The sequence below is a fragment of the Oncorhynchus keta genome, chromosome 4 (genome assembly GCF_023373465.1).
Source record: "Oncorhynchus keta strain PuntledgeMale-10-30-2019 chromosome 4, Oket_V2, whole genome shotgun sequence".
Classification (NCBI taxonomy): Eukaryota; Metazoa; Chordata; class Actinopteri; order Salmoniformes; family Salmonidae; genus Oncorhynchus; species Oncorhynchus keta.
In genome coordinates this window covers 55,002,283-55,016,029 of record NC_068424.1, presented here as the reverse complement: position 1 = coordinate 55,016,029, position 13,747 = coordinate 55,002,283, and the positions used below count along the sequence as shown (strand labels likewise).

The 13,747-nt window shown below is 40.4% G+C and overlaps 1 protein-coding gene across 1 annotated transcript; it reads left to right on the top strand.

The window, feature by feature from the left end:
• The first annotated feature begins 4,525 nt into the window (after positions 1-4,525).
• On the top strand, positions 4,526-12,701 carry LOC118378569 (RE1-silencing transcription factor B-like). Its single transcript, XM_035765554.2, has 4 exons — positions 4,526-4,691; positions 6,421-7,337; positions 7,436-7,519; positions 7,881-12,701. The coding sequence occupies exons 2-4, from the start codon at positions 6,431-6,433 to the stop codon at positions 9,875-9,877; spliced, it is 2,988 nt and encodes a 995-aa protein (XP_035621447.1). The 5' UTR covers positions 4,526-4,691; positions 6,421-6,430; the 3' UTR covers positions 9,878-12,701.
• Positions 12,702-13,747: the final 1,046 nt, after the last annotated feature.

Here is a 13,747-nt window from a genome sequence, read left to right as displayed (position 1 = left end):
ACAGTGGGTCAGGATAAAGATGAGTCTGACAGTAGGAGTGAAGTTTTTGGCTGATCCATTTGTGGTTTCGGGGTGGGTGAAAACAGAGTTGGGTGCTGTGGAATCGGTGAGGGAAACCAGAAGTGGTCTTGTGATAATACTGAACTTCTCCTGACATACATACATATTGTTCTTGCTTTCTCGAGGGATGTCATTATAACCAGCTATCACAATATCCGTACAATCAGCGCAAACCCCTAGGTATGTAGCGCTCAACAGTGCATCCAATTTATAATGCAGCTGCTTCGTCTTGATGATATTCTTTATCAAAAGCTCCCGCGACACTTTTCAATTCCAAACTAGCGCGCTCTCAGGGTCCATTCACTGCCTGCAACTCTGCTCAAGGTCCCTCACGACGGACCCCTATGAAGGACCGAGTGTGCGTACAGTTAGTTACATGACATTACGCCTATTCTGTTGCAAAATGTTTTTCACCAGAAAATGTTTACTCCAAAAGGAAAACGTTTTGTAACGAAAACGAGTTGAACAAATTGAACAAATAATTTAGGTCCCTCCCCATTTCGTTACGTTTGCTTTGTTTGCTTCCGTTCGGTTATTACACGCTAAACGGTTTCAGTTGCAAGACGTAATGAATACATCCCAAGCAAAAAAGTGCTTGTAGTAGTTATATCTTATATGATATGCTTGTAAATGTTACTGGTTGGATTTCCTTTATATATGCACGGACTAACTGAAGTTGGTATTTCTAAACTTTTTTCTTTGTTTGACAGATGGAAATAAAATAAAACTATGAAATTAAATTGTCAGTGTAAATAAATAACATGTGGTAGAAAGTTATTAAACTGTTTATTTAGTGTAACTTTGGTTTTATGTTATTGTCCCTTTTAATATGAAACATTTAGTCTGTTAGTAACAATGATTTCAAACGGAGCACTAAATTAAGAGCACGCTTTATTTCGTTGGACAATGAGATCAAGACATATGTGACCTCCATTGATAGAATTAATCAACCGCAAAAAATGTTTTGATCAAATCTGAATAAAAATCCTATTGTGTGAGACAGATATTTCACCGTATGTATAAATGTGAAGCATCCTCTTGGCGTTTCGACTCCCTAACGTTACCAAATGTGATAGTGAGAGGAAGCCCAGTGGCCGGCCGTGGGAGAAGATGGAACAAGATGGATTTTGTTCGACATTCTGCTAATTTTCTCATCGATAAAACATTTGATCTCAATACAGTTTTCTATTCCCAAAACTATAACCTGTTACGAACAGAGTGCACTAAGTATTGTAGACTTAATATATGCTAGAACGCACCAATAGGATCTCTCTAGCTCGAGCTTGGCTCTGCCCACCTCTTGTTTGTTCTGCCCACTGACTCATTTGTTTCGAGTTGAAACGACAGTCTGTGGTTCATCTTGGTTTAATTATAACAATCTTTGTTAAAATGTTGATTGAGGCAGTGTACCCATGTCAAATATAACATACAAGCGCCACCCCGTGGAGGACGAAGATACGTTGTGATACATTGTGTCCATGATAAATAATTCTGTTTCTCTTGAATATTGTGTTAGCAAAAATGTTGTTTTTTTTAATGTTTTTTTATTTGATCATGACCAGCTGGTGTGTGTCAATTACATTTTTACAGGCAAACTCCCCCAAGTTCGCCTGTACCTATGCTTCTGGTGTAATTCATGACCTGGAAGCTTTGAGTTGTTTATAACACTTTCATCAACCTGAAAGTCTGTCTCTATTTGCAACAGACCCATGACTATACAGTTGCAAAGACCAAATTTCACAAGTGAGGGCACATGTCTGCCCAGACTAGAGCCTGCTTCCTGGCATGCTCCAAAAGACGTTGGACCCAACCATGGACCCAACAGACCAAAGTTAGTTTTTGTGAAGCAGTACACTGTGGACTGGAGAATGCAGTCTGTGTGGGTTGCTCTCATGTTATATTTTTTATTTTGCATTTAGGCCTGGTAGATCCTCTCCTGAAACATTCCCCATATACAGAGGTTACACAGAAGGATGGGCATCACTTGAACCATCCCATCCAGGTATTGTATTATATTGGTGTGGACAGAATTCAATCAAACCTGCATTGTGGAATTTATGCAATAGCTCTTTCCCCATGGTCAGTGTGGGTTTTCCCCAGTATACCAAGTAATAAAACACAGAAACAGGAAGATTAAGCTATTTTCTCCCCTTACACTGATCTAAAAACTACACATTCTGTATGTATATATTACACATCATGTAAACAATGTTTAAGGACTGTTTTGGGGAGATAACCAGACCAGCCAACCCAGGTATGGTGAATTAAAACATGAGACCATCTGATAATGTGGCATTATCAGGGTGCTGGAGCTGTCAACTGTTTGTTGTGAAGCCGACAATGTGAAGATTTAAAACACATCATGAATTATGCAAAAATCGTTGTACTTTGACTTGTGAAATGTCTTTATATGTAATTATAATGTTACATTCGTGATTGTATTATTGGGAATGATGTGTATAGCAGTAGACATTGTATGTAACCCAATATGTACTCTTAAGGAGCCTACCGTTACTCCTTAAGGTCCAAGGATTTAACATATTATTTTCAGAGGTAGACTGGCTCTGGCAGCCAAAACAGCTAAATACTCCATCTAAACGTGAATTGATTCTCAGTACAGCCCTTTACTTTCATATCACATCAAAATAACTTCAGAAATGCAAAATATACACTTACTGTACACTGTTTAAACTGGCTTTATCACAGTTGCAGCTTACACATTTCTGGCGGCCTTCTTCCATTACACGCAGGTGTTCCGAGCATTCTAGATAGTTAGCCCCCCAGTGTAATATATACAGTGCCCCCCAGTGTAATATATACAGTGCCTTGCGAACTTTGCGAACTTTGCGACCTTTTGCCACATTTCAGGCTTCAAACATAAAGATATAAAACTGTATTTTTTTTGTGAAGAATCAACAACAAGTGGGACACAATCATGAAGTGGAACGACATTTATTGGATATTTCAAACTTTTTAACAAATCAAAAACGTAGATATTGGGCGTGCAAAATTATTCAGCCCCTTTACTTTCAGTGCAGCAAACTCTCTCCAGAAGTTCAGTGAGGATCTCTGAATGATCCAATGTTGACCTAAATGACTAATGATGATAAATATAATCCACCTGTGTGTAATCAAGTCTCAGTATAAATGCACCTGCACTGTGATAGTCTCAGAGGTCCGTTAAAAGCGCAGAGGGGATCATGAAGAACAAGGAACACACCAGGCAGGTCCGACATACTGTTGTGAAGAAGTTTAAAGCCGGATTTGGATACAAAAATATTTCCCAAGCTTTAAACATCCCAAGGAGCACTGTGCAAGCGATAATATTGAAATTGAAGGAGTATCAGACCACTGCAAATCTACCAAGACCTCTAAACTTTCAGCTCATACAAGGAGAAGACTGATCAGAGATGCAGCCAAGAGGCCCATGATCACTCTGGATGAACTGCAGAGATCTACAGCTGAGGTGGGAGACTCTGTCCATAGGACAACAATCAGTCGTATATTGCACAAATCTGGCCTTTATGGAAGAGTGGCAAGAAGAAAGCCATTTCTTAAAGATATCCATAAAACGTGTTGTTTAAAGTTTGCCACAAGCCACCTGGGAGACACACCAAACATGTGGAAGAAGGTGCTCTGGTCAGATGAAACCAAAATTGAACTTTTTGGCAACAATGCAAAACATTATTTTTGGCGTAAAAGCAACACCGCTCATCACCCTGAACACACCATCCCCACTGTCAAACATGGTGGTGGCAGCATCATGGTTTGGGCCTGCTTTTCTTCAGCAGGGACAGGGAAGATGGTTAAAATTGATGGGAAGATGGATGGAGCCAAATACAGGACCATTCTGGAAGAAACCCTGATGGAGTCTGCAAAAGACCTGAGACTGGGACGGAGATTTGTCTTCCAACAAGACAATGATCCTAAACATAAAGCAAAATCTACAATGGAATGGTTCAAAAATAAATATATCCAGGTGTTAGAATGGCCAAGTCAAAGTCCAGACCTGAATCCAATCAAGAATCTGTGGAAAGAACTGAAAACTGCTGTTCACAAATGCTCTCCATCCAACCTCACTGAGCTCGAGCTGTTTTGCAAGGAGGAATGGGAATTTGCAAATAAATTCCCATAATTTGCAAATAAAATCATAAAAAATCCTACAATGTGATTTTCTGGATTTTTTTCCTTCTAATTTTGTCTGTCATAGTTGAAGTGTACCTATGATGAAAATTACAGGCCTCTCTCATCTTTTTAAGTGGGAGAACTTGCACAATTGGTGGCTGACTAAATACTTTTTTGCCCCACTCTATATTAGTTTAATATTAGTTTAATTTATATATAAGAGGAATACATTTTTGCCAAAAACGTTTCTAAATTAAAAAAAATCACCTCATAATGATTAATAATAGCCGGATTGCTAGATTGTATGGCCATTTGGAACATTGGGATTTGGAAAGAAGAAGCCCCCGGAAGAAACACTAGCTGGCGCTGACGTCAGCCATCCATGCAAACAGACGGAGCCAGGCCGATGTGTAGGAATGTGTGGAAACTTCTTCCGTGAATAGTTTGTGTACTATTACATCGATAATATAGACCGAATACCGACAAGGAGTGGATACAGATATACGGTGAGTTGTTTAATTTAGGAATTAACAGATTTGTTGTCTATTGTTTTAATTTGTGAAACAAACTAACTTTGACGAACAGTTTTGAAAATGGAGGCAGTGTGGGGGTTGTTGAAAGGGAGAGGCGCTGTCCAGGGCTGATTTCAGCACGAATATCAGGACCATGGCTAACATAACGTTGTTCTTAACTTTCTAAGTGTTTACACGCCAAACTTTATTTGTGATATATATATATACAATTTTTTTAAAGTAAAACGAACAACACTCATTATCGCTACATTTTTCAAGCGTTTACAAGTTAACAACCTCGTTTTGTTCGGAGTTTGCTCTTCCGCAAAACTAGTTTTCCGAGTGAAGTTTTGAGGGCCTTGCTGGACAGCGACATTCTCTGCCTGTCGTGGCAAGTTTGCATGGCGATTTGTGGAATACTATTGTTGGTAAAAGTACGTTTTAACTACAATCGATCCATTTGTTAAATAAATAATTGTCTTCTCCACGCCCAAACCTTTACTGTAGGTTTTTTGTTGCAACTTTCTGCTTTGTATTGCTGAGGTCAAGTCCTTGTTTACAACTATACATAGACTATAACGCAGTCAAATAAATGTTATTTTGCAAGTCATATTGTATTCAGTTTGATTATTGTAATACCAGCACGGTGACAAAGTATGTATATACACTTTGTCTCATAGTTAGAAAGTAAAGACATGTAAAACGTTTATTTTTTTATTTGTTTTACGTATTTGGTCATCATTACCATTTAGGTCAATTATAACTCTATATTTTGTTTCGCATTGAGATCATACAACCCATTTCTTATTTTCTCTGCGTACTAGTTAGAATGTAGGGCAGGCTACTGTAGTTTTTGGGCGCTGTCGACCAAGTTGGTGGTGCTGTTTCAAAATGGCCGAACACACATTTCTGTGCATGCAAACACAGGACTAGGACACTATGGGGTTTCCCAAGGCACTGTGTTAAAGTAAAATACATGACGTAGGTCCACAATGAAACATACATTTAGAAGTGGTGGAATATTCTTGGTAGTTTTGTGCTAAACATTTAAATATATTTATGGGGGAAAAAACTCTTATTTTTTATTTAATTGGTTAAATTTTAAGTATGAAATAGTCTGGATAAATATTATTTTTTACAAATTAAGAATGGATACAACATTGTCATCTGTTATATACTGGTTCATCACATTGATATGTACAGCAGACTGCATGAAGACATGAATAAATCTAGATAAGGAATCAATTACATGATGAAAGTGTTCTGAAATTGTATAGGTTTAGCATACTTCCCTTTTATTTATTTTGACACTTGGATTGATGACATTTGTTTTTTCTTTATTGTGTCCACCATTCCTGGATTATTATAAAAACATCCTGCACTTTCCAACTATGATATGAATACCAAATGACTAATTCAGAGAAGGAACAGTGACATTAACTTACATGGTATGTCCCTGGTTGGTAGTTGCTTGGAAAACTTGCAAGCCATATCATTTTGATGACGTGGGACTGATGTGTGACTGAGTGGCCTATGTGATAAACGTTCAAAAGATTGATGAAGTCCTGAATTAAAGGCCTGTTAAAACTCATACTCTCTGTGACTACTACTACAAAAATGTTAGTTCTGTAATGAAAACAAATGTAATTTAACATATCTTATTTGAAGTTGTTTGATCAATGACCATGACCTCTGGTTCTGCTCTCCTCCCCCACAACCACAGCCCTCCCAGCATGGCTTCTCAGACGGTATATCCAATGGGGTTGGTCATGTATGCCACCTCAGCTGGCATGCCCATGGTGGAGGATGCCCAGGGGTTGGCTGAGCTTCCACAGAATGAGCTGCCGGCCCCACAGCTGGTCATGCTCGCCAACGTAGCCTGTGAAAATCCAACAGAAGGGAAGGAGATGATGGAGCTTCAAACCGTCGGCAGCAGCAGCTACTCCGATAGTGAAGACGAGAACATCATCAGATACAGTTACGATAGCCATGAGAGAGAGATGTGTATTGTAGACTACCCAGAGTCTCCACGGGTGGCCCTTTCCCAGGTTGAGGAGATTGACAATGAAGTAGAAGAGGAAGAAGGGCTGGACCTGTCCAAACCCTCTGAACAGCGCCCTTCTAGCCCTCCCACCCCTTTTACCCCTTCAACCCCTCTGGGCATGATCATGGAGTCAGCTAAGAAGAAGAAACCCTTCTTCTGTAAACCCTGCAACTACCAGGCCCAGCGAGAGGAGGAGTTTGTAACCCACATCCAAATCCACAGCGCCAATAGGATGATCGTGGTGAAACGCGTGGAGGGGGATAAGGCACGGGCAAAAGAGACTTTAGCGGGACCAGATCAAGAGGTGGAGAACGGTGATGGTGGGGCCAACAACAAAGGGGTGATCCGCTGTGAGCGCTGCGGCTACAACACCAACCGCTACGACCATTACATGGCTCACCTCAAGCACCACGAAAAGGAGGGCGACGACCAGAGGGTCTACAAATGCACCATCTGCACTTATACCACCGTCAGCCAGTACCACTGGAGGAAGCACCTCAGGAACCATTTCCCCAGTAAGCTCTTCACCTGCAACCAGTGCTGCTATTTCTCGGACCGTAAGAACAACTACGTGCAGCATATCCGCACCCACACAGGTATGTCAAACAGAACCTTTTCACTCCAAGAATGCACTTAATGGTCAACGTTATGAGTGTTTTTAACAGTATAGCTAACTCTGTTTTTGCTGCTGTAGGGGAGCGTCCTTTTCGATGTCCGTACTGTGAGTACTCAAGCTCCCAGAAGACCCATCTTACCAGGCATATGAGAACCCACTCGGGTGAGTGTCTAACACAGGCTACATGACAAAAAAGCCTGACGGTACATATTTCTAGCATGTAGCAGAAATTACACACATAATTGATTGTGCATAGATATAGGTCTCTGTTTTGCTTTCCTCTCATAGTCAACTTTTTCTCCTTTGTTGCATTCGCTGGAGCAGATGGTTTTGGATAAGAACGGTAAAGTGGTTTGCGATACGTGCTGTGAGATGCTTAGTGTTCGACCTGTAATTGTTGCTTGTCTTTCCTTACTCTGGTCCATCTTCCCTGCATGAAATGTGAGCCAGTGTTCCCATTGAAGTTTAATATCAGTTAAAATGTCTGTAACCTGAGCATTTTCCACATTGCTTTTCTTGACAGGTGAAAGGCCTTTCAAATGTGACCGCTGCAACTACCTGGCTGCCAATCAGCATGAGGTGACACGCCATTCCAGACAGGTTCACAATGGGCCCAAGCCCCTGTGCTGCCCCCACTGTCCATACAAGACGGCTGATCGCAGCAACTACAAGAAGCATGTGGAGCTCCACCTCAACCCGCGTCAGTTCCTTTGTCCTGTCTGCAAGTACGCCGCATCCAAGAAGTGTAACCTGCAGTATCACATCAAATCCAGACATCCCGGCTGCCCACAGATTGCAATGGATGTGTCAAAGGTCAAGCTGCGTGTCAAGAAACCTGATTCTGATGAATTCGCTGATGAGTACACCATCGTGAATGGAATTGCAAAGTTTGAGCTGTCTGCAATTGATGAGGAGGAGGACATGGAGGAGAGACCAGATATCTCTGGAGCTGATAAACAATCAAGCCATATCAATCTCTCAACCAAGAAGAGCAGCAATCCCGGCCCTCTTCAAGCTGCAGAAAGTGTAGCAACAGACAAGACCCACAAGAAATGTTGTGTCTCCCCTGTCAAAGAGACACCTAAAAAGGCAAAGGACAAGGCAGAGGCAAAGGACAAGGTAGAGAAAAAGGTAACACTGAAACGCAAGAGTACAGAGATGAGCAGTGAGAATACAAAGCAGCATGTTACCCTGAAGGAGACAGCAGCTGCAGTTCAAACCACAGGTTATAAAGTTAAGAGACGTCCCAAAAAACAGATGAAGGGGAAAACGAGTGTTCAGGATAAGAGTGAAATAAAGGAAACTGTGGAAAAAGTTCAAAAGGCGAGTTTGGAAGAGGACGATGTTGAGAAGGAGAAATCAGTCAAGGAGACGTTAGAGAAAGACATGCTGGAGAGGGAAAATATGGAGAAAGTGAAGGAGGAAAACAAGAAGCTGGAGAAGGAGAAAAAAGAGCAGCTGGGAACACTGAAGAATGAGAGTGAAGGAAAAGAGAACAAAAACACAACAAAATCTAAGAAGAGTCCTTCTAAAAAAATTAAGAAAGTGGTTGATAAGACTGTTGCAAAAGCACCTCAAAGTCTGGACGCACCAGTGGAAAAACAGGGAGAGAAGAGCAGGACGAAGCCGCTAAAGAGAAAGGCTGCAGAGGCCTTGGACTTATCAATGAAGGAATCTCCTGAGGAGCCCTGCACCAACATAAAGGCCAAACGGTTAAAAATCAAGGCTGGTCACAAGTCACAATCAAAAGCCAGTATCTGCCAAAGCATGACGACTGAGCCTTGCCCAGTGTCAGAACAGGAGAACCCAGCAAACCAGATTATGAACTCGACTGTGAAAAAGAGCAACAAGACAGAAGCAAGCTATGAAGAGACCGAGGCTTCCAGTGAGAACAAGGGGTGTTCCATCATTGAGACCCCTATTAGCCTCCCTGAAAACAAAAAGGGTCCAGCTACAAAGCTTCAGCCAACAGTTTTACAGGGAGAGCAGAAGGCGTCTGACCAGGAGACTGTCCCCGCTATGCATACCTCTACATCTCAGGACACAACTCCACAGACTGAGCAGGCTAAGGTCGCCGACCATTCAGAGGAAACTCCTACTCCTGAAGACGAGTCCCCATCTCCCACAGAAATTGACGGCTCTCCCGATTTCAGACGGCCACAGGGAGAACCATCAACACCAACAACACCCTCCCTGGAGCTCCCTAGGCCAAGAGGAAAGCCTACCGAAACTGAAGAGGACGAGGGCATCCACAGCCATGACGGAGGAAGTGAGATCAGTGATAGCGCCTCGGAGGGCAGCGACGACTCGGGGCTCAACGGACTGGCCGCTGCCGCAGGCAAACTGGCCAATGACCCTGAAACTCCCACAGAAGAGATTCCGACTCCAACTGAACTCAAGAGTCACATGTGTATTTTCTGCGACCGTACCTTCCCCTTGGAGGTGGAGTACCGTCGGCACCTGAATCGCCACCTGGTGAATGTGTACTATCTTGACAATGCATCCAAGCTGGACCAGTGAGTGACTGCAGAGCAGGGGGCTTTGATTTATCCCATTTTAATCAGTTTCAGCAGTGTATTCTTGTTTTACCCTTTCTACCTGTTATAAAACATAATTGTCTGTGTAAACATGTTGACACTACATATTCAGTTACCTTGCATTAGTGCTCACTAGTAAGTACTGTATAAAATATTATATGGTATGCCTAAAACTCTGACAGCCATTGTAATACAGTTTTAGGCCGACTAGTTAATTTGATTATTGGTGTCTGGGCTTTCACGGATTGGTTCCCAGACATTTTGACTATTAATTCTACAGTTCTTTTTTTCAAACATGATGGGATGCCTTTAATTTAAATCATAAAGGATATGTGAGTTAATACGTGAAGTGGCCCCCTAAAAAAGTTCATTGTTTGGCATTTGGCTGAAACACCCATCAAAGAAAATATGGGATATTAATTTTGTTGCTTGTAAATCTCAGAATACTTGTAAATCTCATATGGTTATTCAACTACTGGTATCTAAAATCAAATAGCATTGTATATATCTTACATATATAGTGGTTGATAGTCAAGAAATCGCTACACCTTGCCGGTTGAGTTTCTGTATTAGAAGAAGCCACCAAGAGACGAGTTGCACCAGTTTTTTGTATTTTTATCCATCAGCCCTGTTGAACAACAATAGTACATCTATTATGAAAGGAAGTGGTACACTTTTTCAATGAAGTACCAAAGAAACCCCTTCATTCACACGGGGATTATATTAGAAGGACCCAGGTGGTCCTGTTGTGTGAGTCCACTCCAGTGAAGTGGTCTGTGCCTTAAATGGGGAAGAGGGCTGCATGTTCAAAGTCGGCACACGTGTAAGTTGTCCACTCCACCATTTAGGGAGCACTTGACAACTACTTTAATTTCTCTTTTTATTGACATCAATAGAGATTTTTTTTAAACATTGTATAAATCAATGATCAATCTTCACAATGGACTAATTATAAAAAAATCTCTTAATTACAAAAAAACTTGACTTACACTCAAATTGATGAACTATGAAATTGAGTTTTTTTTTTTTTGGTTAATCCGGTACAATGGTGGCGAAATGTGTATAGAATTGTTTCTTGAGTTAATGTTTGAAATATGTTGTCACTTTTTGAATATCCAAGTAAATGTAGTCATACAAAAAAACTCATACTACTCATTAATAAATGCACAACTCTGTGGAAGGTAGGGTGTTCCTAGTGTCAGCCTACTGGACCTTGACATTTGTAGCCCTCTCGAACTTAAGATATGGATAGAGTTTTTCTGGGTGGTATAAAACAGAAACTATGTTGCTATCACTGACAGAATAGACAGCTAACATTGAAAACAAGTTGTGAAATGGAAGTTTGAACACACCATTATCAGTTTTGTATCTGATTCAGAAAAAGTCCAAAGATATTTTTATTTTTTTACAGTTGAGCCTGCGAAGATGCCCGTAGTTCTACATTTTCTTCTTTTTTTTTTACTCTTCAGTGCCTTCGACAATCAGTATTTTATGTTTTTGCATATTAACAGTGTAGGTTTCTGTTAATTGAGTCACATTCTTTGTACACTGTAAGAGTTCTGATTTCAAGTATATTGTTGTTACATCATGTCTATCTTTATAACCATTCCTTGAGGTTTAGTTGTAATTGTTTGATTTCTCTGACTGTTGATGTTTTTATTACCCCACTCATCTGTTTTTACAGAATTGTACTTCCAAAGCGTAGCCTGTGAAATACTTAATTCATATGCATTTAGTTTTCTGTACTATGAGGTGATTGTTAGACTGAGCTAATAAAATAAAAAAATGCCATGTGTACTCTTAGTAAATTCAGTGCAATATATTTTGGGTGTGATGCCAAAGTGAGAAGATATAGAATTATAAAGATGTATGTCTTGAGTATCCTGACTATTGGAAGGAACATACTATACCAGGGTTCCCTGGGAAACTGGTCCAATTTAGCCGACGTGCTCTTGAACCGGTCTATAAATGCAGTTTCCCAGGGAACCCTATCTAGACAGTTAGATTCCGTAGCACTGTAAATGTACACCTTTTATCTCTTTGTTCACTTACTGTATTGTGCTTGTTAGTGGATAAGAACTGTATTTCAGTCATTGTAACCATTTTGCATTCACATTGTAATCATATGTACCATAAAACTTCAATTAAATGCTGAGTCTCAAATTGCCAGCCGCATGTTCATTTTAATAGCTGTGAATCGGCGCACGTTTCAGCAAATAAACGCATGTTTCAAATGAATTCCCGGGTCTAATGAATTCCTTACGATATTCCCATGTGCATTAATTATTTATTTTTATTCTGTCATTGTTGCTAGCCATGTCGCCACCAAAAAGAAAAAACTACATTAAATGAATGTTGCTGAAGGGTGAATTTGGGGTGTTTGATATGCAGCCTTTGCTAGTCTGATCTGTGATGGATTTGTTATTATGTTTATACTGGTCACAAACAGTGTGGTAGTCTTTACAACATTTTATTGAGGAAAAGCTGTGTGCATTAGGAAATAGAAGCCTGGCTCAAATAAGCGCCGGTTGTGTTCAGCGATTAAAGAAAATACATGCCCAGGCTATTTTTATTTTTTTTACTGTTAGCTTATACCTGTCATTTGCAGTTAGTGAAGAAATGTACTCTTTCAACATAATTGACAACTAACTTCTATTAATACCTTCACCAAAGTGGGGAGTTATTGGCCGTTGTCCCTAAGACTTTTTGAAAACAATTGGCTGTTTTAAAAACCACTTTGTGCAGTTTAAAACAATGCATCCTGTACCATTTTCTGCTCTACACTTTTTAATAAAAGTTGGCCTGTTGGTGTGTGATTCCTTCCCATTTCTTATCTTTTCAGCAGTTACTGATATGTTTAATAATATACACTAAAGGTGCCTGCTGTCTAAATGTAATGAAAACATTGTAAATTTAAGCAGCCTACACATCGATAAATAACGACAGCTGTTTATATGTAGGGTATTTACAATCATTACATTTACAATGTTGCAAAACCCAGAGCTGAAAACCATCCACAAGCTTAAAGTACAGTATCAACATTAGACATTGAGTACAAAAAGCCTTTTAAAAATGCACGTTGTTCCATTTAGATTTTACGCACTTAATTCTTTCTTCAAATTGAGCCTCTCTGCGCCTATGTAGGACAGGCTGGTGTCCACCAGGCCCTGGGGTTTCCTGGTCTTATAAGCAACAGACTGATGTGTTGATGTGCTCTCCCTTCAGGATTAACGATGTTGGGGAGTAGAGGTGGACTACTCAAGGAGAGCCCTGTACCCTCTGGAGCATGGGCACGCAGCAGGAAACGGTTCCCCTCCACTCCTGTCACTGCCACCCAACCTAAGAACAGAATAAATGTATCAATAGCACCTGCCTCTTTTGAAAAAAGGACAATCTTGGGTCATCTGGTTGATCAATTTGTAATTATGTGTGTATTACCCACAGAGGACATCTTAATATCAGGGCTGGCTTTCTGAAAGCCCTGCCCCTTCAGCTCAAACTCTTTGGAGACTAGAGGGGGGGAATTCCTTCATGGGTTCTTCTCAACCCATTGGTACCTATTCACACAGTTCTTCATGTTGATAACATTATTTGTAAATGTGTTTGTAGTAGCACTTGAGAAAGATATTTTAATTTATTAACTGAGTAGAGTAGAGCAAGCAGCATCAACTTAACCCCAGCAGGATTTGACCAGCATGCTTCTGATAGATGCGGTCAGCCTTGTCCACACTGGTGATGTGAATTGAGACTCGGTTAGAAGCAATGACTAAGAACCAGCAGTTAATAATATGTCTGTCATAAAGACAAAAGTGTGCACCATTGTTTTGATGTCAATGTTTAATAATGAAAGAAG

Excerpts from the sequence above, each read along its gene's own strand:
- LOC118378569 (XM_035765554.2), top strand. The coding sequence starts at position 6,431 with ATGGCTTCTCAGACGGTATATCCAATGGGGTTGGTCATGTATGCCACC. Across the intron at positions 7,338-7,435 it reads GCATATCCGCACCCACACAG|GGGAGCGTCCTTTTCGATGT; the intron begins GTATGTCAAACA and ends TTGCTGCTGTAG. Across the intron at positions 7,520-7,880 it reads GCATATGAGAACCCACTCGG|GTGAAAGGCCTTTCAAATGT; the intron begins GTGAGTGTCTAA and ends TTTTCTTGACAG.